This window comes from Heptranchias perlo, chromosome 7 (assembly GCF_035084215.1).
Source record: "Heptranchias perlo isolate sHepPer1 chromosome 7, sHepPer1.hap1, whole genome shotgun sequence".
In the NCBI taxonomy this organism is placed as follows: domain Eukaryota; kingdom Metazoa; phylum Chordata; class Chondrichthyes; order Hexanchiformes; family Hexanchidae; genus Heptranchias; species Heptranchias perlo.
Genome location: NC_090331.1, coordinates 9,240,824 through 9,267,609, shown reverse-complemented (window position 1 = coordinate 9,267,609; position 26,786 = coordinate 9,240,824). Strand labels below are relative to the sequence as shown.

Here is a 26,786-nt window from a genome sequence, read left to right as displayed (position 1 = left end):
TAACCAATTCACTGAAAACAGCACACAGAGGAATGCCTGAACTTTTTAAAGCCCTTTTACGATAGTTTTCACAGAAACCTCGTTATTACAAACTTCTCCTTATAGCAACCTTTTACCCTGGTCCCAGTGGAAGGTCCATTATAGTCTGCAGAGCTCTGTCCTCTGATAAGAAGAACTAATTGCCAATCCTCACGAGCTTGTGGTGATGAGATTTGACTCAAGGGTTAAAGTAGGTCATGAGAAGTAGGGGAGGGAGAAGGTAGGTCTCTACCGAGACATATCTAAATGGTGATGTACATTAGATCGGCCAAGGGGATAGTGTGGTAATGGTTGGGGAGGGGAAGGGGAAGGGGAGGGAGAAAATGGTCAGGAGGCCGCAGCAATTAAAGGTCCCCCTGGCACATGCAAGTTCACGTTTCTTCGTGGGAGACCTTCATCTGGCGGGAACCAGAGAACGACTATAAGAATACATGTTGACTAGCCAAGTGAGGACATCGCTCACCAGCGCCAATTGTTTTCCCAGGACCTCAAAGTTGGACAACTCCTTTCCTCCCCTCGGGTTTCCCTCATTGCCGCAACCATGTCGCGTCTCTCCGAACCATCCCAAAAAGCAGTTGACATGCAACGAATGACTGGAATTATGTAGGTACACGCACAACAAGATCCCACAAACTGGATCAGTGAAACTACACTTAAGAAGAAAAAACAATGTGATCTGTTTCGGTGGTGTTGGTCGAGGGAGCAATGTTGATCGGTACACGGGCGGGGGTGGGGGGGGGTGGGGGGGTGCGGAGGGAGGGAGGGAGCTCAGCGCCCTTCTTCATATCAGGGGTAATTTTCTGACTTCGTGGACCCGGCAAGGAGCTTCACCCACCGGAAGGGTATAGCGGGAATTCAGGTATATGCTGTGCACCAATTTCCATTATGCTCCCTCCCAGAAGTTGGGAAATGACCAGGGTTTGTGTCTTCTTCTAATAAACCCTTCGGGGGCAATATTAACCTCGCTCGATGGGCGGGGAAATCCACTGGATTGGGTGGAGAGTAAAATCGGGCGGGATGTAAAACCAGCATTGCACCCGATCCTATCAGTTTCTTGACAGATAGGTTAGGTTAAAATTGCCCCATTACGTCCACTTGAACAGGCAGATATCTCATCTCCTTGGATCACACAGTAATCCCTACAGTTTTAGACCCCTTTTTGTGTTCAAGCCTCTGGTGCAGGGCTTGAACCCACAACCTTCTGGCACTGAAAGTAAACCAAACTGATAGATTTTAAAGATGAAGATTGGCCATTCCTAATGATCACTCGTCGATTGATCGCTTTTCAATTTCAGTGGTGTTCTGCACTGTGGGCCTTGTTCTGCACCTAGCCTGGTGAGTATTGCCAACTCTGGTTGGATGCATTCCTGGAGGACTCATCACATGACCTCCCGCCTCCAACCGGTCCGTCCAGTAAAATGACCTTTTTTCCATCTTCATTGGAATAAGAAAGGAAGAAAGACACAACACGACCTCAGGACATCCCAAAGCACTTTACAGCCAATTATTTTTTGAAGTGTTGTAATGTAGGAAACGTGGCGGCCAATTTGTGCACAGCAAGATCCCACAAACAGTAATGACCAGAGAATCTGTTTTTAGGCGTTGGTTGACAGATAAATATTAGCCAGGACACTAGACAGTACTCCCTTGCTCTTCTTCGAAATAGTGCCATGGGATCTTATATGTCCACCTGAAAGGGCAAATGGGGCCTCAGTTTAACGTCTCATCCAAAAGAAGGCACCCCTGACAGTGCAGCACTCCCTCAGTACTGCATTGGAGTATCAGCCTAGATTTTAGCACAAGTCCCTGAAGTGGGATTTGAACCCACAATCTTCTAACTAAAAAAGCAAAAGCAAGAGCACTACCCACTGAGCCACATAGGAACAGGAGAAGGCCATTCAGCCCCTCAAGCCTGCTCCGACATTCAATTAAATCATGGTCGATCTGTATCTTAAACCCATTTACCCGCCTTTGACCCATGTCCCTTGATACCCTTACCGAACAAAGGTCTACCGATCTCAGTCTCGAAAATTTCAATGGACCCCCAGCATCCACGGCCTTTTGTGTTCAAAGAAAATGAGAAAAAGCCCACCTTTTTTTTAATGCCCCTATGATTTTTCTCCCAGGTTCGGGAGATCAATCTTTAATTCCAGAAGACTCCAGGGCAATCCTGGAGGGTTGGCGACCCTTTGAGTACTGCTCCCCTCTCAGTCTGATCGTGAATGGCTGACGGTTACCCCATTGAAACATTTGATCCGGTTGGAGTCGATGATCCATAATAGTGGTGGAGGTTAAAATCCAGTCATGGTTGGGAAAGGGTTAATGAGGAGCTGTAAGGAAGAGGATGGGATTGAAGGGCGGAGGGCTAAGGGTCATGGTGCAGGACACCACCAAGGTTAAAAAGAGTAGAGGGTAAATTCACCAATCCGGCGCTTAAAGGCAGCGCGAGTCGGAGAACGTGGTGGCCATATCACCGACCTGCGCCCTTTTCAAGTAGGGTCCCTCGCTGGGAGTGCGAGATGCGGAAATTTATCCTAAGGCGAAAAGATCAGGCAAATAAAGAAGTGGTTAGGTGACAGCAAAGTTAGGTCTTAGCTGTGGCTTTATGGTAGCCCATCTTGCCTCTGAGTCAGCAGATTGAAAGCTCAAGTCCCACTGAGTGTATAATCCAGGCTGACACTCCCAGTGCAGTACTGAGGGAGCACTGCACTGATTGAGACACCGTCTTTGTGGATGAGATGTTAAAACTGAGGCTCCATCTGCCCTCTCAGGTGGATATAAAAGGTCCCATGGCCGCTATATGAAAAAGAGCAGGGGCATTCTCCCTGGTGTCCTGGCCAATATTTATCCCTCAGCTAAAATCAGATTATCTGGTCATTATCACACTGCTGCTTGTGGGATCTTGCTGTGCGCAAATTGGCTGCTGCGTTTCCCTACATTACAACAGTGACTACACTTCAAAAGTACTTCATTGGCTGCAAGGTGCTTTCGGATGTCCTGAGGTCATTAAAGATTCTATATAAATGCAAGTTCTTTCTTTTAAAAACCTCTAGATTGTGGGAGGCGATAGCGTAGTGCAGTTTCTGGAAAGAATGAGTTCAAGTTGGGAAACGGCGCAATGAGCCTCAATTTCTGCGCAGGGAGGAGGCAGAGAGCGTAGGATGGGGTGTTTGAAGCTTGAGAGGAACACGAGAGGATAATTCAGAGGCGCAATGACTATAGTAATATTGATAAAATCAAGGGACAATAAAGGTTGCAACAGGAAGGAGAGGCAACCGTTTAAAATTCTAACAGTGACATCAAAATTGCATTGTTCAACACTTTAGAAAGGACGTCAGGGCCTTGGAGAAGGTGCACAATCCTGAATCTTAATGTGTGTTGCCAACATGATGTTGCTCCCCTCTTTTCACATGAACCGGTCCACTCGATGACGTCACAAAAGGGACAGACATCAAGAATGTGGCTGGGACTCAGCCTGTGACATCATCAGTGGCAGAGCCCATAGAGAGGAGGCGCGGGGGGGGGCGGGTGGCAGTAAATTCAAAATGCAGGCTCAGGATTTTAAACTTATACAGTCATAGAATCATATGGCACAAAAGGAGGCCATTCGGCCCATTTTGCCTGTGCCGACTCTCTGAAAGAGTTATTGAATTAGTCCCACTCCCCCCTGCTCTTTCCCCATAGCACTGCAAATTTTTCCTTTTTAAGTAGAGAACCAATTCCCTTTTGAAAATTACTATTGAATCTGCTTCCACCGCCCTTTCAGGCAGCACATTCCAGATCATAACAACTCGCTGTGTAAAAAAAATTCTCCTCATCTCCCCCCGCCCTGGCTTTTTTGGCAATTATTTTAAATCTGTGTCCTCTGGTTACCGACCCTCCAGCCAGTAGAAGCAGTTTCTCCCTATCTACTCTATCAAAACCCCTCATAATTTTGATGTGCTATCCTGTGTGTTATTATGTTTGTATCTGTTGAAATAATTTGAATACTCTCTGTAGATTGTAGAGTTCCAGTGAAAGGATGTTCATTGAACTGTACTTGATTTAACCTGCAAATTGTATAATCTGTATTGTGTACGTTTGGAATGTGATATGACAACTGTATTGTATGTTTTGCTGCAAATTTTATGAATAAAGTATATTTTTTTGGGAAAAAAAATTTAGTACAAGATGCTACATAACTCTCAACACCTGGCTTTGATTCCAGCCCAGACTCGTGCAATAAAGTCTCCTCTTATTGCTAGCTGCGAGAGGTCTAAGTGAAATGAGTTTGGGACAGTCTGGACCCAGCTCCTGTGGAGATCTACTCCAACACAAAACTGCCTCAGACTTGGCACAAATTTGCACTAAATTGGCAATCTCATTCAGGGAGGTCATTTTAGTGTAAATCTTACGTTCCCCTGAAGGGGCTACACCCAAATCGCTGACCTGCTTTTTCTCTTTCGGGCGCTGGCAGATTAATTGACTGTGAAGCTTTGTAGTTCCAGCAACTTTATCGTGTTTTTTTTTCATCTTTTGATCTTTGGCCATAGTAAGTGCTGGTGAGGGAAGTGGAAACACGATCATGGGACAGGTAAGAGACCATGGATCTAGAGTCAAAGTGCAGTGGTGAGGTAGAGTAGGGAGAGCTTGGTTCATTTAGTAGCACTCTCATCTCTAAGCCAGAAGGCTGTGGGTTCATAGTCCCACTCCGGATACTTGAGTACATAATCTAGGCTGATACTCCAGTGCAGTACTGAGAGAGTGCTGCACTGTCAGAGGTACCATCTTTTGGATGAGACTTCGAAGCAGGGCCCCATCCCCCCGCTCACATGGACATAAAAGATCCTGAGGCACTATTTGAAGAGCAGCGGAGTTCTCCTGGTATCCTGGCCAACATTTCTCCCGCAACCCGCACCATGAAAACAAATTAATTGATCATTTATCGTGTTTGTGAGACCTTGCTGCATTTGTCTACATAACAACAGTGACCACACTTCAAAAGTACTTCATTGGCTGTGAGGTGCTTTGGGATGTTCTGAGGATGTGAAAGGCGCTATATAAATGCAAGTTATTTTCTTTCCCACCTTTGCTCTGCTTATGTTTAACGTTGACACTGGCTGCTTGAAGTGGAAAGCTATCCCAGTTAGGGTTGCCAACTCTGGTTCGTCGTATTCCTGGAGGTTTCATCACATGACCTCCCCAATCCAACTGCTCCGCCCCCTCAAACAGTCTGTTTTCCCCCATCTCCAATATTTTCACAGTTAGTAAATTAAAGTGTTCAAAGAAAGTTTAAAAAAACACACCATTTTTTTAATGCCCCTATGATTTTTCTCCCTGGGTTTTGCCCGCAGCTGTGACCGGGAGATTAACCTTCAATTCCTGGAGACTCCTGGAGAATCCTGGAGGGTTGGCAACCCATATCCCAGTCCCCACCATAATGAGAGCTCAGAGGTTCACCCTAGCAATATTTACATACAGAACACCATAAATCCAAGGCCAAGGGTAAAAACAAAACACATTATAAGGAGTCACTGGAATTGCTTTGCACAGACACACAGCGTTAATGCTTTATAATAGCTCCCTGGTGCTGCATCAGCACCCATAGTGATTACACAGTGTCTCAAGGCTTGACGTCGTGCCCCCTTTATACCTGACCCAGGCCCCCTCCCCAATCAATAATCCTGTCGACCCTGGCTATCCATCGCTAATCGATCAGATCTGTGTGAGAAGACAAAATCAAAAGCAAAAAATACCGCGGATGCTGGAACTCTGAAATAAAAACAGAAAACGCAGGAGAAGCTCAGCATTCAGGCGGCATCTGTGGAGAGAGAAACAGAGTTAACGTTTCAGGTCGAAGACCTTTTGTCAGAACTGGAAGATGTTAAAAGAGTTAAAGTTTTTGAACAAGTACAGAACGGGGAAAAGTGGGGGAGGGAGAGGAGGGGAGGAAAGAACAAAAGGGGTGAGTTTTAGAAGAAACCTGATCAAACACAAGAAGGGCACAGTCTAAAAATTAGAGCCAGACCTGTCAGGAGCGAGATTAGAAAACATTTCTACACACAAAGGGTGGTAGAAGTTTGGAACTCTCTTCCGCAAACGGCAATTGATACTAGCTCAATTGCTAAATTTAAATCTGAGATGGATAGCTTTTTGGCAACCAAAGGTATTAAGGGATATGGGCCAAAGGCAGGTATATGGAGTTAGATCACAGATCAGCCATGATCTTATCAAATGGCGGAGCAGGCACGAGGGGCTGAATGGCCTACGCCTGTTCCTATGTTCCTAGAAACAAATGAAGGTGAACAAGGTAAAAGGGACAAACGGAAATCCCGTCGGAGAGAAGAGCAGAACTTTTTCAAGATGGGGCATTCCTGGAAGAGGAGCGGCCGTGAGTTAAACACTGAATAAAAAGCAAAATACTGCGGACGCTGGAAATCTGAAATAAAAACAGAAAATGCTGGAGAAGCTCAGCAAGTCAGGCGGCATCTGTGGAGAAAGAAACAGAGTTAACGTTTCAGGTCAAAGACCTGCGTGAGACCCTCATTTCTGTACGTCTGCAAGGGCCATGTAACTTGGAATATACCAGCGATCAACAAACGGTATCAATTATGCTAAATAATTTAGAGGACATGAGTTCAAATCCCACCACGGCAGTTTGAGAATTTGAATTCAGTTTTAAAAATCTGGCAATAAAAGACTGGTTTCAGTAAAAGTGACCATGAAGCTGTCGGATTGTTGTTAAAACCCTAATGTCCTTTAAAAAGAAAGAAAGACTTGCATTTATACGGCGCCTTTCACAACCTCAGGACATCCCAAAGTGCTTTACAGCCAATGAAGTACTTTTCGAAGTGTAGTCACTGTTGTAATGTAGGAAATACGGCAGCCGATTTGGCACAGCAAGATCCCACAAACAGCAATGTGATAATGATCAGATAATCTGTGTTTAGGTGTTGGTTGAGGGATAAATATTAGCCAGGACACTGAAACCTGCCGTCCTTACCCCGTCCGGCCTATACGTGACTCCAATCCCACAACAACGTGGTTGACTCATAACTGCCCTCTGAAGTACCTAGGCACGTCACTCAGTTGTATCAAAACCGCCTGCAGCAGTTCAACAAGGCAGCTCATCACCACCTTCTCAATAAATGCCAGCCTTGCCATTGATGCCTGCATCCCGACAATGAATTAAAAAAAAACAATAGAAACTTTTTTTTTAAAAAGGAGAGGGAGGGGGTAATTTTAACTTTGGGTGATGGTGTACGGCAGGTGATATCGATTTGGCCGCCCATCATACACCGCCCTAATTTTCCCATCCTTTGACTTCAAAGTTAAAAATAACTAATTTGAGGCAATTCGTTGTCTGTGAAACACTTTGAGGTGTTTCTGTGAAATGTGATACAGCGCTATATAAACGATTTGCGATTGGACAGCTGCAGCTGGCATAGTTTCCTCTTAACTTTACCCACTTTTGTAAACTACAGTTCCTCTGAAACCTTGGGCATGACTTTGGGATGTGGAGCTGTCTTGGAAATATGGCTTGAATGAGCAAATAAATAAACTTTTTCTAAAAAAAAAATGAGAAAACAGCAGAAGCAAGAAGAGGAGTAGAAATGGAGCAACCCGTTCCCTCTCATCTAACTGAAATGGACTGGTTTAATTTATTGTGAATGGATGTGAACGATATGAATGTAGCTGATGACTCATCACTGAAATGAATCATTGTTAAAATGAATTTGGTTAATATGCTTTATAGGTCTGTCCACTTTACTTGTGTGTCTGTGTCTGTGTCTGTGTGTTTCTGTGTGTATCTGTGTGTGTGTTCATGTGTGTCTATTTGTCTGTGTGTGTACGTGTATGTTTTTCTGTGTGTCTGCGTGTGTCTGTTTCCGCGTGTGTCTGTGTGTGTTTGTGTGTGTCTGTGTCAGTGTGTCTGTGTCCGCGTGTGTCTGTGTGTGTTTGTGTGTGTCTGTGTCAGTGTGTCTGTGTCCGCATGTGTCTGTGTGTTTGTGTGTGTCTGTCTGTCTATGTCTGTGTGTCTGTGTGTGTGTGTGTCTGTGTGAGTGTGTGTGTCTGTGTGAGTGTGTGTCTGTGTGTGTTTGTGTGTGTCTGTGTCTGTGTCCGCGTGTGTCTGTGTGTGTTTGTGTTGTGTCTGTGTCTGTGTGTCTATGTCTGTCTGTGTGTGTGTTTGTGTGTGTGTGTGTGTCTGTGTGAGTGTGTGTGTCTGTGTGTGTGTCTGTGTGAGTGTGTGTGTCTGTGTCTGTGTGTTTGTGTCTGCGTGTGTCTGTGTGTGTTTGTGTGTGTCTGTGTGTCTATCTCTGTGTGTGTGTGTATCTGTGTGTGTGTGTCTGTGTGTGTGTGTGTGTCTGTGTGAGTGTGTGTGTCTGTGTCTGTGTGTCTGTGTCCGCGTGTGTCTGTGTGTGTTTGTGTGTGTCTGTGTCTGTGTGTCTATCTCTGTGTGTGTGTGTATCTGTGTGTGTGTGTGTCTGTGTGTGTGTGTGTGTCTGTGTGAGTGTGTGTGTCTGTGTGAGTGTGTGTGTCTGTGTGAGTGTGTGTTTTTCCAGCCTTGAGAAACAGCATGTGAGTTAGAGATGGGAAGGAAGGGGCAGAGCATTTCTCTGCTTCCCGTCTGTTTGAAGTTCCTAATGGTTTGCACACTCAACATCTGTTACCGAGCAGCAGACAGCAACTAATTACTGCTTTTAACAGGGCTGGGCAGCGTGAGAACCAAAGGGTTGGGACTGAGGTCGATGGCAAAAAACGTTTAAAAAATAAAATGGAAAAGAAAATCAGCAGAAGGGAGGAAGCAGGCAACAGTCGTGGACAGAGACAGGCTGGCCTAAGCCGGGACAGTCACTGATTGAGGCTGAGCTAATCTGATCCAGGCAGGGGCTAAACATTCATTTGGACTAAATGCCGATCGGATCCAAGTGAGCGTTAAATATTAATCCAGAGTTAATTGTTAGTGTAGAAATGACACTGCACTTTCTTCAGCAGGAATCAATGGATAGCGATGGGGAAGAGCAACATTAGCGGACGCAAGCTTAACACGATTGTATGACATTCTCTGTATGCTATTTTAACAGAGGCACTCACAATTTTAAAATGAATGAGTTGAGCTCAAGGGAGCTTGATTACAAAGGGGAGGAAGTTCTGCTTCAGTTGTACAGAGCCATGGTCAGACCCAATCTGGAGAACTGCATTCAGTTTTGGCCACCACACCTCAGGAAGGAGATACTGGCCTTGGAGGGGGTGCAGCGCAGAGTCACCAGATTGATACCGAGGCTTAGAGGGTTAAATTATGAGGACAGGTTGCATAGACTTAGACACAGAGCAACAAGGAATATAGGAGCAGGAGCAGGCCATTCAGCCCTTGGAACCTGTTCCGCCATTCAATTAGATCATAGCTAATCTGCATCTTAACTCCATTTACCTGCCTTTATTCCATAACCCTTAATACCTTTGCCTGACTTGGCTTGTAACCCATTGGGTATAGAAGATTGAGGGGTGATCTGATCAAGGTTTTTAAAATGTTAAAAGGATTCGATGGGGTAAATGCAGAGAAATTATTTCCCCTGGTGGGGGGATCAAGAACAAGGGGAGATAATCTTAAAATTAGAGCTGGGCCATTTAGGAGAGAAATCAGGAAGCACGTTTTCACACAGATGCTAGTGGAAATCTGAAACTCGCTCCCCCAAAAAGGCTGTGAACGCTGGGGATCAATTGAAAATTTCAACACTGAGATTGATAGATTTTTGTTGGTGAGGGTATCAAGGGATATGGAACAAAGGCAGGAGATACAGATCAGCCATGATCTAATTGAATGGCACAGCAGGCTCGAGGGGCCGAATGGCCAACTCCCGTTTCTATGATGTCTGTGTTAATATATCAGATGGAGGAACCTCAAACAAACGCATCGAGCATTCGATTGCTAATTTTGGCAAAAGTAACCATCTGATCTGAACCAGATGTCATATTTTGGGATTCGTTTTTCTGGCCATTTTACCACAGAAAGGATTTGGGAATGAGTTATGTTTAAGTGCTGTGCTTTAAAATTAAATTAACTCACACAGGCTTAAAATCCTTCCTACAGCCACTCATACAAAGAGGGGATTACATATTACATAGAATTACATAGAGTCTACAACACATAAACAGGCCATTCAGCCCAACTGGTCTATGTCGGTATTTATGCTCCACATGAGCCTCCTCCCTCCCTACTTCATCTAACCCCATCAACATATCCTTCTATTCCTTTCTCACTCATGTGTTTATTCAGCTTCCTCTTAAATACATCTATGCTATTTGCTTAAACCACTCCATGTGATAGCAAGTTCCACATTCTTACTTGTCTCTGGGTGAAGAAGTTTCTCCTGAATTCCCTATTGGATTTATTAGTGACTATCTTATATTTATGGCCCCTAGTTCTGGTCTCCCCCACAAGTGGAAACATCTTCTCTACGTCTACCCTATCAAACCCTTTCATAATCTTAAAGACCTCTATCAGGTCAACACTCAGCCTCCTCTTTTCTAGAGAAAAGAGCCCCAGCTTTCAATCTTTCCTGATAGGTATAACCTCCCAGTTCTGGTATCGTCCTAGTAAATCATTTTTGCACCTTCTCCAGTGCCTCTATATCCTTTTTATAATATGGAGACCAGAATTGTGTACAGTACTCCAAGTGCTGTCTAACCAAGGATTGATGCGTTAATGAGCCTTATTGTTTTCCACAATGGCCAGGGGCTATGAGTAATTTGTCATCTCACTACGTGTTACCTGTAGGTCATCCGTTCGAGATGGCATTCTTGAGTACCCTGCAGGGAGAACACTGCTGAAAATATACTCTTGGGAAAAAGGTAGCTGGTCTAGTTGACAGGCCTGTTGGTGAATCTTTGAATGGGGAAGGAGTCATGGGGGAACAGTCCTCCCAATTCTTGGGAACTCAGGCAGAAAAGACAAAGGGACACATGTAAAATCATTCAGTCCAGTCAGGTCTCGGCAGGGAACCAGGCCTAGTTAGCAAAAACTCACTCATCTTCAGCTCAGGGCCAGTCAGAACCAAAAAGATGACCAGGAAAAGTTAAGTTAGCTCACTAATGTGGGGTTTATTATTTGTTTCCTTATTTGCGAGGAGGGGTTTGAAGTTAAGTGAAGTAAATAATTTTTGATTGTGACTGTCACTTTGTTTGTTCATTTGCTGTCTATAAAATAAACTAGCTTAACAATTTGTATCTGGCTTCATATCACTAAAATGTTTTCAGTTCACCTGTGAAAGATTGGAGAAGCGGATGAGGGTATGTGTGAAAGAGATGCTATCTAGTTCAGATCACAAGGGGGCACTATTGTTAGGTTCCCTAGGTTACACTATCATTTGATTAGATATTGGGCAGTATGGGCACACTCTTGAGCATAGGATGCAGGGACCACTTATGGAAGTGACCAATGCTACAGAATCTGACAGACATGAAATTTGTAACACTAGGCATATTGATCCAGGCCAAATATTGATCTGATTTTGGCAACCAAAGGTATTAAGGGATATGGGCCAACGGCAGGTATATGGAGTTAGATCACAGATCAGCCATGATCTTATCAAATGGCGGAGCAGGCACGAGGGGCTGAATGGCCTACTCCTGTTCCTATGTTCCTATGTATAACCAAGTAAAGCCTAAATATTGATCCAGAGTTCATACTGATCCAGACTAATTATTGATCTGGGCTATTTTATTGATTGAGGCTAAATACTGATCAATACTTAGTATATCTGAATATACTAAATATTGATCAAGATTAATTATATTGATCTGGGTTAATTATCGATCCAGATCAGTTATGGATCTGTACTAAATATTAATCTGAATTAGTAACTGATCTAGACTAATTACTGATCAAGACTAAATATTGATCTGGATTAATCATTGATCTGGACTAAATATTGATCCAGACTAGATATTGATCCAGACCGAATGTTGATCTAAGTGCTGTTAGGCTGCTGTGAGATTTTGAGCCAGTATCATTAGTTTTTTAAAATTCATTCTTGGGTTGTAGGCATTGCTGGCAAGGCCAGCATTTATTGCCCATCCCTGGTTACCCAAGGTTTGATACAACTGAGTGACTTGCTAGGCCACTTAAGATTCAACCACGTTGATGTGGGACTGGAGTCACATATAGGCCAGACCAGGGAAAGACGGCAGGTTTCCCTCCCTAAATGATATTACTGAACCAGTTGGGTTTTTGCAACGATCCGACAGCTTCATGGTCACTTTTACTAACACCAGTTTATTAAAAACTGAATTCCAATTCTAAAACTGCAATAGTGGGATGTGAACTCACGGTGCTCTGGATTACTAGTCCAGTAATATAACGCCTACACTACCATACACACCCATTCCCAGCATGAAGCCCTGTTAGGAAATCTGGGCCACCTATGCCCTTCACAGATGCTCTTCCGTCCTTCAGGGGCTCTGCACCTAACCAGGTGCCCAACACCAGGGCGGAGAGGAGAATCGACCCAGTGCAATTTTTTCTGTAGCGGCCTCTGAATAGCGATTGGGAACTGGGTCCCTCGAGAGGCTGTTCTTTCCCCTTTCTATCCCAAGGGCACTGAGGCCAATTGAAGGCCCCCCCCACCCCCACCGTGGCTCCCTGCCTGAAATCAGCTAACGCAGCACAGACTAGAGATGAGTCGTGGGCTCTTCCTGGTCCATACGGCTCAATAGTACGAGCAGCTGAAGCATTTACCAATTCGGCTACTGAGGAAGCCTGGCAGAACAGTTCCACCAGCCACTAAGAACTGACTACCAGAGTAGCAAGAGTTAGTACCAACTTTAAGTGATGGGGTGTAAAAACTAATCTTTGCTTTGGTGCAGAGAAACAATTTTTAGGAAATTTTCTGAGCAAAACAAGGATGACTTATTGACCCGATGTTGCTTGTAGCGACATAGGCGATATTGTGAAATAGTAACCGTTGGGCAACATACAGGAGCGAGCAGACACTGGCAAGACTGGTTGGGGCATGTGAGACTCCAAAGGACAGAACGCTCTTGTTTACACAGAGAGAGAGATCAATCAAATCAGCCGTCTTACTTCAAAGGGGAAGCAGATCGCAGTGCGTTAGGAGGAGGAGGAGGCGGAGGAACAACAACAACAACTCACATTTATATAGCGTCCTTAACGTAGTAAAACGCCCCGAGTCGCTTCACAGGACCAATTATCGGACAAAATTTGACAATGAGCCACATAAGGAGATATTAGTACAGGTGACCAAAAGCTTGGTCAAAGAGGTAGGTTTTAAGGAGCGTCTTAAAGGAGGAGAGAGAGGCGGAGAGGTTTAGAGAGGGGATTCCAGAGCTCAGGGCCTAGGCGGCTGAAGGCACGGCCGCCAATGACGGGGTGAAGGAAATCGGGGATGCGCAAGAGGCCAGAGTTGGAGGAGCGCAGAGATCTCGGAGGGTTGTAGGGCTGGAGGAGGTCACAGAGATAGGGAGGGGCGAGGCCATGAAGGGATTTGAACAAAAGGACGAGAATTTTGGCCCTGAAGGTGTAAAGGGAGATAGGTGTCTATTTATCGGTTACTCTCGTTTCCTCTGCTTCCCTGCTTCATAAGCACCGGTTAGAATGTGAATGGTGGATTGTGGGAAGATGTCACAGGAACAGAAGTTCTCCACAAAATGGCTGCCCCCAGTCTACCTCCACCCAACAGTAAAGAAAGAAACAGAGCAACAAGATGGAACACTAATAAATGTGCAGCCGACATCTTACTGCATTCAGGCAATGTGGGAACATGCACTTTGCCTTTAATTAAAGGAGCGTCATGGTTTAAAAACAAAGAACGTACTTGCATTTATATAGCGCCTTATCTTCCTGAGATGTCCCAAAGTGCTTCACACCCAATAAATTACATTTAAAGTGTAGTCACTGTTGTCATGTGAGCAAACGCAACAGCCAATCTGCGCACAGCATGGTCCCACAAACAGCAATGAGATAACGACCACATCATCTGTTTTAGTGATGTTGGTCGAGGGATAAATATTGACCCAGGGCACCGGGGGGGGAACTCCCCCACTCTTCTTCGAAATAGTGTCATGGGATCTTTTACATTCACCTGTGAAGACAGATGGTTTAACATCCGAAAGGCGACCCCTTCCGCTAGTGCAACTCTCCCTCAGTACTGCACTGGGACTGTCAGCCTAAATTATGCGCTCAAGTCTCTGGAGTGGGACTTCAGCCCATGGCCTTCTGCCTCAGAAGGCGACAGTGCTACCCAATGAGACACGGCCAATACCGTGTAAAAAAAAGTTCCCACCCCAAAGGAACAGGAGAGCCACCATTAACTTTATAGAAGGGCCCTCCCCCAACCTTTTTTTTCCATTTTCTCCTGTGATACAGTTCCACGGGTACTGGCTATTGAAGCGGCCGCTTTTCACGTGTGAGTCTAGATAGTGAGTACCAGTTGGCTATTCGACAATGCCGAGCATCAGTCAAACCTGATCCCGTCCTACCCCAACATCCACACAAGCCCTACAGTGATCAAGAGGAGGACCACTGGCCTACCCTTCCTCCAGGCTTACTGGAGTACGATTGTTTTGCCAAAACAACTGCAACAGACGTGAGATCAAATCTGGGACCTTCTGGTCCGCAGGTCGTAGTACCACACCAGGAGTTGCCCTCATCCACTAGCTCTTTGTTGTTTGCTCATGGCCCGCGTAAGTGCGTTTCTTTAACCCGAAGAGAGACCGTGTGCAATGCTGACGCTCACCTGCCTCCCCACCCTGTTGTTGTGGAGCCTCATCCTCGAGTGGATGTCCTTGTAGGTTTCCCGGGAATCCAGAAAGTCCCTGGAGAACTTGTCGCCGTACTCCACGTCGGGGCTGCAGCCTCCCCACTCCCAAGAGTCCTGGGGTCCCGGCAGGTCACCGGGCAGGGGCTCGAGTACCCCGTGCACCATGCCCTTGCCCCGGTTCAGAGCTTCCAGCTGAAGCCGATTGAGTTTGAGTCGGAAGGCCTCCTCGTCCCCCCGCCGCTTGTCGTCGCAGCTGCACGCTTTCAGCTTGCCCAGGCTGCAGGCGTTGGAAACAGCGTGGACCACGCCAGCGGCCGCAATGGCGTAGGCATAGGCGCTCTCCTTAAAACCTGCGCAGACCAAGACAAAGCAGGGCATTTAGAACAGTTTATACATAAACATATACAGAAAGAAAAGAACTTGTGTTTATGTAGCACCTTTCACAACCCCAGGAAGCCAATGAAGTACTTTTGTTGTGATGTAGGAAACATGGCAGCCAATTTGCACACAGCAAGCTCCCACAAACAGAAATGCGATAAAGCCAGATATTAGTGATGGTGGTTGAGGGATAAATATTGACCAGGACACACTCTGCTTTGAAACAGTACCATGGGATCATTTACATCCACCATGAGAGGGCAGATAGAGCCACAGTTTAACATCTCATCCAAATGACAGCACCTGAACAACAACAGTGCAGCACTCCCTCAGTACCACACTAGGATAATGAGCCTAGATTACATACTCAAGTCTCTGGATGTGAGACTTAAACCCACAACCTTCTCACTTAATGAGACAAGAGCACTACCCACTGAGCCACAGCCGACACCTAGATACATGTAACAAAAGGGCTGAGTAATTAACAATAGCATCCATAACACAGCACTGGGATCTATGCAGAGTGAACTGTACCTGAACAGTGGTGATTGCAATAATACATAGGGAATCAACAGAGAGACAGACTAGCAGAAGGAAAGAGACACACACACAGATCAGCAGAGGAAGGGGAAGCAGATAGACATATAAGTAGACAGACCAGCAGTGAGTGAGGGAGAGAACCTGATTGTCCTATGGAAGAGCGTAGATAGACAAGACAAGCAGATTAGCACAGAGACAGAAAAAGAATCAGAGAATCATAGAATGATACAGCACAGAAGGAGACCATCATTGCCTGTGCCAGCTCTTTGAAAGAGCTATCCAATTATTCCCTCTTTCCCCACAGCCCTGCACATTTTTCCCCTTCAAGTATTTATCCAATTCCCTTTTGAAAGTTATTATTGAATCTGCTTCCACCGCCCTTTCAGGCAGCGCATTCCAGATTGTAACAACTCGCTGCGTAAAGAAATGTTTTCATCATGTTGCCTCTGGTTCTTTTGCCAGGTGGACAGATGGATACATAAACTATCAAAGGAAGAGCAAAGGAGCGAGATACAGACCGGCAGAGATATAGATGAGCAGGTGCAAAGAAAGGCAGGCAGATAGACAAATAGGGAGAAAGAAGAAAAGATGGACAAAAGATCAGCAATGGAGAGATGGAGAGAGAGAGAGAGAGAGAGACAAGTAGAGAGATAGATGAAGAGACAAGTTGAGATAGAGATAGAGAAAATCCAATCGAATTACAGCTTTTTAAAAATATACACTGGCTGTTTTCTTAGTTCTTTAAAAATCTTTCTGTTGTGTAATTACCCCAGTGTTGTGCAATGTCTAACTGTACTGTGTCAGGAACAGTGAGGATGCAAGACGATGGAGGGTGCAGGGCATTTCCTGTCCACTGTGAGATAGCACAGAGCAGGTTTCAAAACTCAAGAAGTTTTTGAGACCATGCCCCCATAGAACAGAATTCTCCTGCCTTCAGCATAGGGTTGCCAACCCTCCAGGATTGCCCTGGAGTCTCCAGGAATTAAAGACTAATCTCCCGGACACTGCTGCGAGTAAAGAAAGCCGGGAGAAGAATCGTACGGGCGTTAACATTTTTTGTTGTAATTTTCTTTGTTTATTCAATTTCCGATTGGTGTGGGAAGGTGGTGAGGATGGACATGTTGGGCGACCAATGGCGGGAACGTAGGGGGGGTGGTGGGGGTGCAGGGGGCGCGGTTGGAGGCAGGAGGTCATGTGATGAAACCTCCAGGACTACGTCCAATTAGAGTTGGCAACTCCTAGCTTGGCTGCCTCATTGATGCCCAAGGCCTGCCTGGTGCAATTTTCAGGTGGGCCTGTGAATGGGCGAGCAGCCCACCCGCCTGAAACAGGCAGGAGGCTGCTTAAATATGCAAATCGAGGTCCTATGGCGGTGGTAGGAATTTGATTATAAATTTTCAAGTACAAACGGGCAGAATTTGTGCTGGGCACTTTCCACCCAGGCATTGAGCGGCCTCATCCAGTGTTCCTTAAAGGAGTGCTCCCTCTGGGCTCCCCAAAAAAAACTCCAGCCTGAAAAACTCCCCTCCCCACTCCCGCCCTCTCAGAGTAATTGAGCTCCAGTGGGGTGCCCGCTTGGTACTCGCTGCTTGCTAACGAGGCGCAGGCAACGTCAAGCAGTGGAATAATATAGATTTGTCAATGTTTAGTCATAACCCCCACCCCCCCCAACCATAACAGTACTTCTTCCAGGGCCTGCCTACATGCTAATCCCCCTCAATGTGTTGAAATCAAGACTTATCGTATCGTCTCCTACTTTAACTTATTCTTTCCCAGGGTCTCAAAACTATAGAGCCCCGCATCACCCTCCTACAATCTTATCAAATTGGCTTCACCTAACCACCACTTCCTGATTTATTCCATCTTCCATAGAACCATGGAGGCTTACCGCGTGGGAGCCCATCTTATCTGTGCCAGCTCCTCTGCTTCAATTATTTATCCACTTTAACCTTAGGAGATGCAATGGTCTCTACTTCATCCCCTCCCTGTGGCTAGGCATTCCACTCTCCAACAACCCTCTGAGTAAAGAATTTTCTTCTGACCTGAAAGACTGAACAGGCAGATTGGGGCTTTTTTTCTCTAGAAAAGAGAAGTTCTGAGGGGTGACCTGATGGAGGTCTTTAAGATTATGAAACGATTTGATAGGGCAAATGTAGAGAAGATGTTTCCACTTGTGGGGGAGACCTAACTTACAGGCCATAAACATAAGACAGTCACTAATAAATCCAATAGGGAATTCAGGACAAACTTCTTTACCCAGAGAGTGGTTAGGATGTGGAACTCGTTACCACATGGGATGGTTGAGGTGAATAGCACAGATGAATTTAAGGGGAAGCCAGATAAAAATATGGACTAGAAGGTTATGCTGATGGGGTGAGATGAAAAGGGGTGGGAGGAGGCTCATGTGGAACCTAAACACCGGCATGGACCAGTTGGGCCGAATGGCCTGTTTCTGTGCTGTAAATTCTATGTAACTCTCTCTGTGGTGATTGTAAATTGATGACTCCTCGTCACTGACTCCTCAACCAGTGGAAATATTCTTTCCCTATTCACCTTATAAAAACCCTTCATCATTTCAATCGCTTTATTAAATTCCTCTCTTAGCCTTCTCTGTTCCAGTGGAAATAATTCCCACGTTTAGGCCTCTCCTTATAATTATAGTTTCGCATCATCTCTTTTATTGAATCTTAGTGGTGTTCTGTGTAATCGGCCTCGGCCCTTCACCTAGGCTCCTTAATAAAATAAAACAATCATTATGGCAACTGCTTGTGTGGTATGAACTGATACATAGAAGTTACAAGTCACAACAAGGAAATAGGCCATTCAGCCCAACCAATCCATGCTGACCCTCCAAGCGAGCAAATAATCCTAGCCACCTTTTATCCACCCTGTTCCCATATCCTTTCGCCCACTTCCCCTTCATCCACCCATCTTAAATGTTGACATAGTCTCTGCCTCAACCATTAAAAAGTGCGTGAGTCCACCAAACTTGCAATTGTCAAACTTAGCCACCAATGGTGCAAGTGTACAGTAAGCAACCAGAGGGTAACGCAATCTTGATAGACATTTGTAATTCATGGTGTAGGTGAGGCAAATAACATAAAGGCATTTAAGGGGAGGCTAGATAAGTACGTGAGGGAAAAAGAAATAGAAGGATATGCTGATAGGGTGAGATGAAGTAAGGTGGGAGGAGGCTCGTGTGGAGCATAAACGCCGGCATAGACCTGTTGGGCCGAATGGCCTGTTACAGTGCTATAAATTCTATGTAATTTGGTATCCACATATAAAAGGCGTCTGTACTTAAACAAGCTTCTAAACTGCTGAGGTGAAATATTTGGGATGAATATGTACATCAGTAATGAGGGTGATGAAGATGTTTCATTAAATCTCTGTGCATCACTCCAACAACTGCTTGATGGAGAGGGAGATACAGGGCCATGGGATTAGTTTTAGAATGCTCCAGTAAAGAGCCGGCAGACCACGATGGGCCAAATGGCCTGCTTCTGCGCTGTATGCCTGTACGGTTCCATGGTTCTCTATTATTATTAAGACAGGTTCCACTTCTGGCGAAGGATTTAAAACATCCAAAACAATAATCTGACTCTTGTGTCTTTTCAGGTGCTCATGCACCTGATGTCTGCTTCCAGCACTTTCTGTTTTTAGTTTTGATTTCCGGCATTTGCAAATGTTATTTATTTATCTCAGACAGCTACATTCACAGAGAGCCAGAGGGATGGAGACAAAGTTAGATAGAAGAAAAGATAACCAATACACACAGAGAGGCAGGTAGATACACAGTGAGAGAGATACATACATGTACCCACATGTAGATAGATAGAAGTACACAGATAGATCCACACATACGGATAGATACACAAGTTAGATAAACATATACAGATAGAAAGAACGATACATTCAGGTAGATAGGTTAGTAGGAAGATAGGCAGACAGATCGGTACAGATGAAAATGTATAGAGAGAGAAATAGGCAGATACATCCAGTTAGATAGACACAGTTAGAGAGGCTTGTATATAAGAAGAGATACAAATAGATAATTAACTCCAAATAGAAAGGCGTTTGCAGACAGAGATTGACACATTAAGATAGATACATGATAGAAATTGATGGATGGATAGTCAGATGGATACATACATGCAGACAGATCAACAAATAGAGTCATAGAGTCATAGAGTTATACAGCACGGAAAGAGGCCCTTCGGCCCATCGTGTCCACGCCGGCCATCAGCCCTGTCTACTCTAATCCCATATTCCAGCATTTGGTCCGTAGCCTTGTATGCTATGGCATTTCAAGTGCTCATCCAAATGCTTCTTGAATGTTGTGAGGGTTCCTGCCTCCACAACCCTTTCAGGCAGTGAGTTCCAGACTCCAACCACCCTCTGGGTGAAAAAGTTCTTTCTCAAATCCCCTCTAAACCTCCCGCCTTTTACCTTGAATCTATGTCCCCTTGTTATAGAACCCTCAACGAAGGGAAAAAGCTCCTTAGTATCCATCCTATCTGTGCCCCTCATAATTTTGTACACCTCAATCATGTCCCCCCTCAGCCTCCTCTGCTCCAAGGAAAACAAACCCAATCTTCCCAGTCTCTCTTCATAGCTGAAGCGCTCCAGCCCTGGTAACATCCTGGTGAATCTCCTCTGCACCCTCTCCAAAGCGATCACATCCTTCCTGTAGTGTGGCGACCAGAACTGCACACAGTACTCCAGCTGTGGCCTAACCAGTGTTTTATACAGCTCCATCATAACCTCCTTGCTCTTATATTCTATGCCTCGGCTAATAAAGGCAAGTATCCCATATGCCTTCTTTACCACCTTATCTACCTGTTCCGCCGCCTTCAGGGATCTGTGAACTTGCACACCAAGATCCCTCTGACCCTTTGTCTTGCCTAGGGTCCTCCCATTCATTGTGTATTCCCTTGCCTTGTTAGTCCCTCCAAAGTGCATCACCTCGCACTTTTCCGGGTTAAATTCCATTTGCCACTGTTCCGCCCATCTGACCAACCCATCTATATCATCCTGCAGACTGAGGCTATCCTCCTCGCTATCTACCAAATAGATTGGGGCTGAGAGGTATATTGCTTATGCTGCTGGCTTAGTAACCCAAAGGTTATGAATTCAAATCCCACCCTGGCAAATTATAAAATTCAGTTCAATAAATCTGGTACTCTATGGGCTGGCATCAAAAATCAAAATGACCATGAAAGCTACCAGATTGTGGTAAAAATGCAACTGCTTGTACAGTCACTATAAAGGGCAAATAGGGATGGGAAATAAATGTAGCCTACTCACATCCCAAGAACAAATGAAAAGATAAACTGATAGTTAATAGCTCGTTAGATAAATGAACCTATAAAACTCTGCTGCCATATCTTAACTCACACCAAATCCCGTTCACCCATCACCCACTGTGCTCGCTGACCTACATTGGCTCCCGGTCCGGGAACGCCTCAGTTTTAAAATTCGCATCCGTGTTTTCAAATCCCTCCATGGTCTCGCCCTTCCCCCTCCTCTGGCCCTACAGCCCTCTGCGATCTCTGCGCTCCTCCAACTCTGGCCTCTTGCGCATCCCCGATTGTCATCGCTCTGCCATTGCCGGCCGTGCCTTCAGCTGCCTCGGCCCCAAGCTCTGAAATTCTCTCCCTAAACTTCTCTGCCTCTCCGCCTCTCTCTCCTCCTTTAAGACGCTCCTTAAAACCTATCTCTTTGACCAAGCTTTAGGTCACCTGTCCTAATATGTCGTTATGTGGCTCAGTGTCGAATTCTGGTTGATAATTGCTTCTGTCATTGCGATGTTGTACGACCTTAAAATCACTGTATAAATACAAGTTCTTGTCACTTTCAGTCACATGTCCTAATATCTCCTTATGTGACTCGGTGTCAAATTTTCTTTGATAATCGCTCCTGTAAAGCGCCTTGGGACTTTTTTTTACGTTAAAGGCGCTATATAAATGCAAGTTGTTGTTGTATGTATGAGTGCCATCCAGATAAGACAGTTCACAGTATTGAGCTAAGAGGAAGCAGTTCCAAGGAGTCCCAAGCGGATCTCAGCCGCACCCACTGGGTCCTAGTGCTACCTGCCCTGACATGCCCTGGCACTTTTACTTGGAGATAATAATTTAGCAGTGAACCTGGAGTCCGCCAACAGCTGGAGACACTCCAAGTAATCGCTGCTGCAAATTAGAACTTGTCCCAGCTCAACTTCAAGGACAAGGGAAATCTTTTAAAAATAAATCCAACGCAGTTTGAATCCCCCTTTCTAAAAAAAACAAAAGTAGCATCGCTATCAGAACTTTGCTGGAAGTATTTCAGTTGTGGATCAGGGGAAAGGGGTGACAGAGCTGGTCGCTGAGAGTGTACTTCTTGTACTAAAGTCTGCCAGTGATCAAAGGGAGAGAGTTTGAGACAGGGAGGGTAAAACTTTACTGGTGATGGGCCTCTCCACCTCTCTCTCCTCCTTTAAGACACTTCTTAAAACCTACCTCTTTGACCAAGCTTTTGATCATCTGTCCTAATACCTCCTTATGTTGCTCGGTGTCAAATTTTGTCTGATAATCGCTCCTGTGAAGCGCCTTGGGGCCGTTTTACTGCATTAAAGGCACTATACAAATGCAAGTTCATAGAATGATACAACTGAATGATACAGAAGGAGACCATTCGGCCCATCGTGTCTGTGCCAGCTCTTTAAAAGAGCCATCAAATTAGTCCCACTCCCCTGCTCTTTCCCCATAGTCTTGCTAATTTCTCCTTTTCGAGTACATATTCAGTTCCCTTTTGAAAGTCACTATTGAATCTGCTCCCACCACCCTTTCAGGCAATGCATTCCAGGTCATAACAACTCGCTGCGTTAAAAAAATTTCCCCTCATCTCCCCTCTGGATTTTTCACTAATTATCTTAAATCCGTGTCCTCTGGTTATCGACCCTCCTGCCAGTGGAAACAGTTTCTGTTGTAGTTGTCGTTGAGTCAGTCTTGGGCTCTGCTCACTTCCCCTCTGTGTTGTTTCTCTTGCAGCATCTTTTTCTTGCCCTCCCAATTTGCAAATACCGCCTGGACTCTGGGGCAATCTCTCGGGCTCAGAGTGGGGGCTGTTTTTAGGTTTGTGGTGGTAGCGTTGGTGGGGGGGTGTTGGTGGGAGCGAAATGTAGGGGGAGCAAGATTTCAGACTAACAAATAATTTAAACTAGCACACACGCACGGATGCACTGACAACAGCAGAAAGTGGGAAAATGAATTAAACATTCAAGGAATCTGTCACTTCTGGTTACGGAGAACAGGGAACATGTGCATTAAAGAGAGCGGAATCACTTAGTGCCAAATGGGAATGAGCTGAATGCAGCACGCAGTTGAAAAACAATGTGCCTACTGCACTATCTATGTACATATATATAGAGAGAGAGAAAGTGAGAGAGAGAGCAAAATATAAGGACAGAGGAGAGAGACGCATAGATAAGCAAAAGTTAGATGGATAATGTTAAGTGTATAAAGAAGTATATCAAGAAAGTGTTGATTTAGCTGGGATCTGTACACAGCTGCCAAACTTGATGTTTAGCCTGGAGTGAGATTAAAGTACAATACATGTTTACATTGGCTGTGGGCTGGGTGTAACTGGGAAAATTGCAGCGCAGTTACATTGCACCATGAGATTTCACACCAGCTTGGGCCTCTTGTGAATCCCCGATTTCCATCGTCCCACCATTGGCGGCCGTACCTTCAGCTGCCTAGGCCCGAAGTTCTGGAATTCCCTCCCTAAGTCTCTGCGACTCTCTACCTCTCTCTCCTCCTTTAAGACCCTCCTTAAAACCTACCTCTTTGACCAAGCTTTTGGTCACCTGTCCTAATATCTCCTTTTGTGGTTCGGTGTCAAATTTTGTCTGATTACCCACCTGTGAAGCACCTTGGAACGTTTTATGATGTTAAAGGTGCTATATAAATGCAAATTGATGTTGCAGTTGATTCTCTGCTGAGGAAATGTCAAATGCTAGGAAATAGTTGGCAGGTCAGTTGGTTCCAACCTGATTTGAGAAACTTAAAGATGTTCTGACAGTCTGCCTGGTTCTTTTCTTAAGTTTTAATTTTGACCTTTAAAAAATTGGTTTAGCCGTAACAATGTAAGGCCACCTTTAGTCGAGATACTGGAACTACTTCTACTGGAGCAGAGATGTCTAAGAGGAGATTTAACAGAGGTTTTTTTAAATGACGAAGGGTTTTAATGGGATGAATAGGGAAAGACTATTTTGTCTGGTTGGAGAGTCAGTGACGAAAGCATCATCAATTTAAAATTGTCACTGGAAGAGTGAGGATAACTTTCTTTAAGCAGAGGGTTTGTTGGAGCATGGAATACTTTGCCACAGTGAGTGGTTGAGGCACAGACCATTGCATCTTTCAAGGGAACATTGGATAAATATTTGATGTTGGGCTTTGGGGGAAACCAGGGTGGCAGGATTGGTTTTTGTATTGCTGCAGCAAAGAGTCAGGGCAGACAGGATGGGCCCAATGACCTCCTTCTGTGCTGATCTATGGTTCCTCCAGGTAGTCTTGCACTAGATGCATGTCAAAGTGACACGACGTCAGCTCCTGAGAGAGCTTTCAGTGCAGTGACGGAAGGTGCTTGATATAACTTCAGCCAGAAGTGCCGAGTAGATGATCCATCTCAGCCTCCTCCCGATATCCCCACCATCACGGAAGCCAGTTTTCGGCCAATTCGATTCACTCCACGTGATATCAAGAAACGGCTGAGTGCACTGGATACAGCAAAGGCTATGGGCCCCGACAACATCCCAGCTGTAGTGCTGAAGTCTTGTGCTCCAGAACTAGCTGCCCCTCTAGCCAAGCTGTTCCAGTACAGCTACAACACTGGCATCTACCCGACAATGTGGAAAATTGCCCAGGTATGTCCTGTCCACAAAAAGCAGGACAAATCCAATCCGGCCAATTACCGCCCCATCAGCCTACTCTCAATCATCAGCAAAGTGATGGAAGGTGTCGTCGACAGTGCTATCAAGTGGCACTTACTAACCAATAACCTGCTCACCGATGCTCAGTTTGGGTTCCGCCAGGACCACTCGGCTCCAGACCTCATTACAGCCTTGGTCCAAACATGGACAAAAGAGCTGAATTCCAGAGGTGAGGTGAGAGTGACTGCCCTTGATATTAAGGCAGCATTTAACCGAGTGTGGCATCAAGGAGCCCTAGTAAAATTGAAGTCAATGGGAATCAGGGGGAAAACTCTCCAGTGGCTGGAGTCATACCTAGCACAAAGGAAGATGGTAGTGGTTGTTGGAGGCCAATCATCTCAGCCCCAGGGCATTGCTGCAGGAGTTCCTCAGGGCAGTGTCCTAGGCCCAACCATCTTCAGCTGCTTCATCAATGACCTTCCCTCCATCATAAGGTCAGAAATGGGGATGTTCGCTGATGACTGCACAGTGTTCAGTTCCATTCGCAACCCCTCAGATAATGAAGCAGTCCGAGCCCGCATGCAACAAGACCTGGACAACATCCAGGCTTGGGCTCATAAGTGGCAAGTAACATTCGCGCCAGATAAGTGCCAGGCAATGACCATCTCCAACAAGAGAGAGTCTAACCACCTCCCCTTGACATTCAACGGCATTACCATCGCCGAATCCCCCACCATCAACATCCTGGGGGTCACCATTGACCAGAAACTGAACTGGACCAGCCATATAAATACTGTGGCTACGAGAGCAGGTTCAGAGGCTGGGTATTCTGCGGCGAGTGACTCACCTCCTGACTCCCCAAAGCCTTTCCACCATCTACAAGGCACAAGTCAGGAGTGTGATGGAATACTCTCCACTTGCCTGGATGAGTGCAGCTCCAACAACACTCAAGAAGCTCGACATCATCCAAGATAAAGCAGCCCGCTTGATTGGCACCCCATCCACCACCCTAAACATTCACTCCCTTCACCACCGGCGCACTGTGGCTGCAGTGTGCACCATCCACAGGATGCACTGCAGCAACTCGCCAAGGCTTCTTCGACAGCACCTCCCAAACCCGCGACCTCTACCACCTAGAAGGACAAGAGCAGCAGGCGCATGGGAACAACACCACCTGCATGTTCCCCTCCAAGTCACACACCATCCCGACTTGGAAATATATCGCCGTTCCTTCATTGTCGCTGGGTCAAAATCCTGGAACTCCCTTCCTAACAGCACTGTGGGAGAACCTTCACCACACGGACTGCAGCGGTTCAAGAAGGCGGCTCACCACCACCTTCTCGAGGGCAATTAGGGATGGGCAATAAATGCCGGCCTTGCCAGCGACGCCCACATCCCGTGAATGAATTTAAAAAAATAACTGTATTGTTAGGATTTGATTCCAGATCAACCCGAAGGGGAGTTCTGCAGTGTACTAACATTTATATTCTGGGAGAATCTATACCACTTCACTCAGGGAAGGAGGAGGCTGAATTATTTATACTTTCAAATTCAAGCAAGAATGCGCCAGAAATTGTAACTACAATTGTTTACAACAGGGAGAAATTTGAAACAGAGAAATTTGCAGGGCAATGGGGAAAGAGCAGGAGAGTGGGACTAATTGGATAGCTCTCTCAAAGAGCCGGCACAGACAAGATTGGCCGAATGACCTCCTTCTGTGTTGTTTGAATCTATGATCCTATGAACAGACAGTACAACAAGAGCAGTCCCGAGCACCAAGTGTGTATACATCAGGCACTGCATGTGTGCATGTATATCAGATTCTGTGTGTATGCATATAATTAATTGCATATGTGCATATATCAGATGTGCATATATATTAGATACTGCATATCTGAGCGTGTGTGTGTGGTGTGTGTGTGGTGTGTGTGTGTGTGGTGTGTGTGTGGTGTGTGTGTGTGTGGTGTGTGTAGTGTGGTGTGTGTGTGGTGTGTGTGTGTGTGGTGTGTGTGTGTGTGTGGTGTGTGTGTGTGTGGTGTGTGTGTGGTGTGTGTGTGTGTGGTGTGTGTGTGGTGTGTGTGTGTGTGTGGTGTGTGTGTGTGTGTGGTGTGTGTGTGTGTGGTGTGTGTGTGTGTGTGGTGTGTGTGTGTGTGGTGTGT

The 26,786-nt window shown here is 45.6% G+C and overlaps 1 protein-coding gene across 1 annotated transcript in view; it reads right to left on the bottom strand.

Annotated features, from left to right (window-relative positions):
* Positions 1 to 26,786, bottom strand: part of wnt10a (wingless-type MMTV integration site family, member 10a) — a 67,082-nt gene that overhangs the window by 14,108 nt on the left and 26,188 nt on the right. The window contains exon 3 of the mRNA XM_067986753.1: positions 14,775 to 15,148. Coding sequence (XP_067842854.1) covers positions 14,775 to 15,148 — 374 coding nt within the window. The remainder of the gene's footprint in view (positions 1 to 14,774; positions 15,149 to 26,786) is intronic.